This window comes from Arachis duranensis, unplaced genomic scaffold (genome assembly GCF_000817695.3).
Source record: "Arachis duranensis cultivar V14167 unplaced genomic scaffold, aradu.V14167.gnm2.J7QH unplaced_Scaffold_149620, whole genome shotgun sequence".
Taxonomy (NCBI): domain Eukaryota; kingdom Viridiplantae; phylum Streptophyta; class Magnoliopsida; order Fabales; family Fabaceae; genus Arachis; species Arachis duranensis.
Window position 1 is genome coordinate 2,246 of NW_026264115.1, and position 6,263 is coordinate 8,508.

At 40.5% G+C, this 6,263-nt stretch overlaps 1 protein-coding gene across 1 annotated transcript; it reads right to left on the reverse strand.

Moving 5' to 3' along the window:
- Positions 1-43: 43 nt before the first annotated feature.
- On the reverse strand, positions 44-505 carry LOC107472539 (uncharacterized). The gene has a single exon (XM_016092056.1). The coding sequence runs from the start codon at positions 503-505 to the stop codon at positions 44-46; it is 462 nt and encodes a 153-aa protein (XP_015947542.1).
- Between the last annotated feature and the right edge of the window lie 5,758 nt (positions 506-6,263).

The following is a 6,263-nucleotide window of genomic DNA, read 5'->3' on the forward strand; positions in this document are numbered from 1 at the left end:
AACAAGCGCTCTTTTAACGTCATTAGCTTGACGGTCAGTTTCCTTAGTTGAGGTGATATTTAACCTTGTCCTTCTCCTCTACATCTCCCAAGTAATGTTTGAGTCTTTGACCATTCACAGTGAAGGTTCTTTGTGACTTTTCTTCCATGATTTCTACTTGTCCATATTGGGAAACCTTGGTAACAAGGAATGGTCCAGACCACCTTGATTTTAGCTTCCCTGGAAATAGCTTCAGCCTAGAATTGTAGAGCAATACTTTTTGTCCCTCTTCAAATTTCCTTGGGGCTATGTTGCTGTCATGCTTCTTCTTTGCTCTTTCTTTGTAAATTTTGGCATTCTCATAAGCTTCAGCTCTGAATTCTTCCAACTCCTGAATTTGCAACATCCTTCTTTCTCCAGCAGCTTTGCTGTCCAAGTTTAAGAGTTTCAAGGCCCAGAATGCCTTGTGCTCCAACTCCAGTGGCAAATGGCAAGCCTTTCCATATACTAGTTGGTAAGGAGACATTCCAATTGGTGTTTTGAAAGCTGTCCTATATGCCCAAAGAGCATCATCTAGCTTAATCGACCAGTCCTTCCTTGAAGCTCAAAAGGGAGCAGCTGGCATCCAACGCCCCATTCAGGAGTCCAAAGCTAGCGTATAATGCCTCAGAGGGAGTACCAACTTGGGGCTTCACTCAAACTCAGCCCAAACACTCACCAAGTGGGCCCGAAAAGTGGATTTTTGCACTACAAGACTAGTTTATCTTATTTCTGTAATTCTTAGTTATCAGATTAGTATATATAGGAGGAGATCACCCTTGTTTAGGATCTTCTTCCCCCACTTTTACTTTCGAATATTTTTGTAAGCTTTGAGTCACTAACTGATAGGCAAAATTATGATTTCTGATAATGGCATTCATGTTCGTTCTCTCCCTGGTAATGGCGCCAAAAACTTGGTGCATGATACCATGGTCCAAACATAACTTCACAACTTCGCACAACTAACCAGCAAGTGCACTGGGTCGTCCAAGTAATAAACCTTACGTGAGTAAGGGTCGATCCCACGGAGATTGTTGGGATGAAGCAAGCTATGGTTATCTTGTAAATCTCAGTTAGGCGGATAATGAATGGTTATGGAGTTTTCGAATAATAATAATAATAAATTAACAGAAAATAAAGATAGAAATACTTATGTAAATCATTGGTGAGAATTTCAAATAAGTGTATGGAGATGCTTTGTCCCTGTTGGATCTCTGCTTTCCCACTGCCTTCCTTCAATCCTTCTTACTCCTTTCCATGGCAAGCTGTATGTAGGGCATCACCGTTGTCAATGGCTACATCCCATCCTCTTAGTGAAAATGGTCCAAATGCTCTATCACAGCACGGCTAATCATCTGTCGGTTCTCGATAATGTCAGAATAGAATCCATTGATTCTTTTGCGTTTGTCATCACGCCCAACAATCGCGAGTTTGAAGCTCGTCATAGTCATTCAATCCCTGAATCCTACTCGGAATACCACATAAAAGGTTTAGACTTTCCGGATACTCATGAATGCCGCCATCAATTCTAGCTTATACCACGAAGATTCTGATTAAGGAATCCAAGAGATATGCACCCGGTCTAAGGTAGAACGGAGGTGGTTGTCAGTCACGCGTTCATAGGTGAGAATGATGATGAGTGTCACGGATCATCACATTCATCATGTTGAAGTGCAACGAATATCTTAGAATAAAAGATAGTAGTAATTGCATTAAAACTCGAGGTGCAGCAGAGCTCCACACCCTTAATCTATGGTGTGTAAAAACTCCACCATTGAAAATACATAAGTAATGGTCCAGGCATGGCCGAATGGCTAGCCCCCATGAATGTGATCAATAGTCTCCTAAGATGAATAATAGATTAAAACTGAGACCAAAGATGTCTAATACAATAGTAAAATGTCCTATTTATACTAGACTAGCTACTAGGGTTTACAAAAGTAAGTAATTGATGCAGAAATCCACTTCTGGGGCCCACCTGGTGTGTGCTTGGGCTGAGCTTGAGCTTTACACGTGCAAAGGCTTCTTTTGGAGTTGAACGCCAAGTTGTAACATGTTTTTGGCGTTCAACTCTGGTTCGTGACGTGTTTCTGGCGTTTGACTCCAGAATACAACATGGAACTGGCGTTGAGCTCCAGTTTATGTCATCTAATCTCAAATAAAGTATGGACTATTATATATTTCTGAAAAGCTCTCGATTGCCGGGAGGTCAGAATCCAACAGCATCAGCAGTCCTTTGTCAGCCTTTTATCAGAGTTTTGCTCAGGTCCCTCAATTTCAACCAGAAAATATTTGAAATCATAGAAAAACACACAAACTCATAGTAAAGTCCAGAAATGTGAATTTAGCATAAAAACTAATGAAAACATCCCTAAAAGTAACTATATCCTACTAAAAATTACCTAAAAACAAGTCCAAAAAGCGTATAAATTATCCGCTTATCACAACACCAAACTTAAATTGTTGCTTGTCCCCAAGCAACTAAAAATCAAATAGGATAAAAAAAGAAGAGAACATACTATAAATCTCAGAATATCAATGAATATTAGTTTTAATTAGATGAGCGGGACTTGTAGCTTTTTGCTTCTGAATAGTTTTGGCATCTCAATTTATCCTTTGAAGTTTAGAATGATTGACGTCTATAAGAACTTAGAATTTCAGATAGTGTTATTGCTTCTCCTAGTTAAGTATGTTAATTCTTGAACATAGCTACTTTTATGAGTCTGGGCCATGGTCCTAAGCACTTTGTTTTCCAGTATTACCACCGGATACATAAATGCCACAGACACATGACTGGGTGAACCTTTTCAGATTGTGACTCAGCTTTGCTAAAGTCCCCAGTTAGAGGTGTTCAGAGCTCTTAAGCACACTCTTTTTGCTTCGGATCACAACTTTAACAACTCAGTCTCAAGCTTTTCACTTGGACCTGCATGCCACAAGCACATGGTTAGGGACAGCTTGATTAGCCGCTTAGGCCTGGATTTTATTTCCTTAGGCCCTCCTATCCATTGATGCTCAGAGCCTTGGATCCTTTTTACCCTTGCCTTTTGGTTTTAAAGGCTATTGGCTTTTTCTGCTTGCTTTTTTTCTTTTTCTTTCTATTTTTTTTAGCCAAAATTTTTTTTCGCAAGCTTTTATTTTTTCACTACTTTTTCTTGCTTCAAGAATCAATTTCATGATTTTTCAGATTATCAATAGCATTTCTCTTTGTTCATCATTCTTTCAAGAGCCAACAATTTTAACATTAATAAACAACAAGATCAAAAATATGCACTGTTCAAGCATTCATTCAAAAAATAAAAAGTATTGTCACCACATCAATATAATTAAAATAAATTCAAGGATAAATTCGAAACTCATGTACTTCTTGTTCTCTTTGTATTAAAACATTTTTCATTTAAGAGAGATGAAGGATTTATGGATTTATTCATAGCCTTAAGACATAGTTACTAAATACTAATGATCATGTAAGAAAGACACAAACATAAATAAACATTAAGCATAAAAACCGAAAAACAGAGAAATAAGAACAAGGAATGAGTCCACCTCAGTGATGGTGGCGCTTTCTTCTTGAAGAACCAATGATGTCCTTGAGCTCTTCTATGTCTCTTCCTTGCCTTTATTGCTCATCCATCATTGCTCTTTGATCTTCTCTAATTTCATGGAGAATGATAGAGTGCTCTTGATGTTCCACCCTTAATTGATCCATATTGTAACTCAAGTCTTCTAGAGAAGTGTTGAGTTGTTCCCAATAATTGCTGGGAGAAAAGTGCATCCCTTGAGGCATTTCTGGGATTTCTTGGTGATGAGCTTCCTCATGCGTCTCTTGGGATCCAAGAGTGGGCTCTCTTGTTTGCTCCATCCTCTTCTTAGTGATGGGCTTATCCTCCTCAATGGGGATGTCTCCTTCTATGATAACTCCAACTGAGTAACATAGATGGAAAATAAGATGAGGAAAAGCTAGCCTTGCCATGGCGGAGGACTTTTCGGCTATTTTGTAGAATTCAAGGGAGATGACTTCATGAACTTCTACTTCCTCTCCATTCATGATGCTATGAATCATGATGGCCCGATTCACAATAACTTTAAATCGATTGCTAATGGGGATGATGGAGCATTGGATGAACTCCAACCATCCTCTAGCCACAAGCTTGAGGTCCAGTATTCTTAATTGAACTGGCTTGCCTTTGGAGTCTCTTTTCCATTGAGCTCCTTCCACACATATGTCCATAAGGACTTGGTCCAACCTTTGATCAAAATTGACCCTTCTAGTGTAGGGGCGTGCATCTCCTTGCATCATGGGCAAGTTGAATGCCAACCTCACATTTTCCGGACTGAAATCTAAGTATTTTCCCCGAACCATTGTAAGATAATTCTTTGGATTCGGGTTCACACTTTGATCATGGTTCCTAGTGATCCACGCATTGGCATATAACTCTTGAACCATTAAAATTCTGACTTGTTGAATGGGGTTGGTCAGAACTTCCCAACCTCTTCTTTGGATCTCATGTCGGATCTCCGGATACTCATTTTTCTTAAGTTTGAAAGGGACCTCGGGGATCACCTTCTTCTTGGCCACAACTTCATATAAGTGGTCTTGATGGGCTTTGGAGATGAATCTCTCCATCTCCCATGACTCGGATGTGGAAGCATTTGTCTTCCATTTCCTTTTTCTAGAGGTTTTTCCAGCCTTAGGTGCCATAGGTGGTTATGGAAAAACAAAAAAGCTATGCTTTTACCACACCAAACTTAGAAAATTGCTCGCCCTCGAGCAAGAGAAGAAAGAATAGACGAAGAAGAAGAAGATATGGGAAAGGGAGAGAAGGTTGTGTTTCGGCCAAGGAGGAGAAGAGAGGGATGTGTTGTGGGAAAATGAAGAAGAATGGAGGGGTTTATATAGTGGAGGGAGAGGGGTTAAGGTTCGGCCATATTGGGTGGGTTTGGGTGGGAAAGGAATTTTGAATTTGAAGGTAGGTGGGGTCTATAGGGAAGAGTGGATGGATGTGAGTGGTGAAGAGGTGATGGGGAAGAGAGATTAAGGTGATTGGTGAAGGGTTTTGGGGAAGAGTGTTTATTGAAAAAGAGAGAGAGGGTGAGTTGCGGTAGGTAGGGATCTTGTGGGATCCACAGATCCTGAGGTGTCAAGGATTTACATCCCTGCACCAATGAGGCATGTAAATTGCCCTTTGCATGCAATCCTAGCGTTCAACGCCAGATTGATGGTTGTTTCTGGCGTTGAACACCAGCTTCATGCTTGTTTTGGGCATTCGCCGCCCATTTGCAGCATGTTTCTGGCGTTGAACGCCAGTTCCATGCTTGTTTCTGGCGTTCAGCGCCAGCTTTCCTCAGGGTGTATTCCTGGCATATGAACGCCAGGATGCTGCTTGTTTTTGGCGTTCAACGCCAGTTCCATGCTCTGTTCTGGCGTTGAACGCCAGCCAGATGTTCCTTACTGGCATTTAAACGCCAGTAAGTCCTTCCTCCAGGGTGTGCTTTTTCTTCTGCTGTTTTTTATTCTGTTTTTAAATTTAGTATTTATTTTGTGACTCCACATGATCATGAACCTAATAAAACATAAAAGAACAATAAAAGAAAAAATAAAATTAGATAAATAAAAATTGGGTTGCCTCCCAATAAGTGCTCCTTTAATGTCACTAGCTTAACAGTGGGCTCTCATGGAGCCTCACAGGTGATCAGGTCAATGTTGTAGACTTCCAACACCAAACTTAGAGTTTGGATGTGGAGATTCAACACCAAACTTAGAGTTTGGCTGTGGCCTCCCAACACCAAACTTAGAGTTTGATTGTGGGGGCTCTGTTTGACTCTGTACTGAGAGAAGCTTTTCATGCTTCCTCTCCATTGTTAAAGAAGAACACCCTTGGGTCTTAAACACAAGGTAGTCCCCATTCAATTGAAGGACTAATTCTCCTCTGTTAACATCTATCACAGCTCCTACTGTGGCTAGGAAAGGTCTTCCAAGGATGATGCATTCATCCTCCTCATTCCTAGTGCCTAAGATTATGAAATCAGCAGGATGTAAAGGCCTTCAACCTTTACTAACACGTCCTCTACTAATCCATAAGCTTGTCTTACTGACTTGTCTGCCATTTGTAATGAGAATATGGCAGGCTGTACCTCAATGATCCCAGCTTCTCCATTACAGAAAGTGGCATAAGATTCATACTTGACCCCATGTCACACAGAGCCTTCTCAAAGGTCATGGTGCCTATGGTACAGGGTATTAA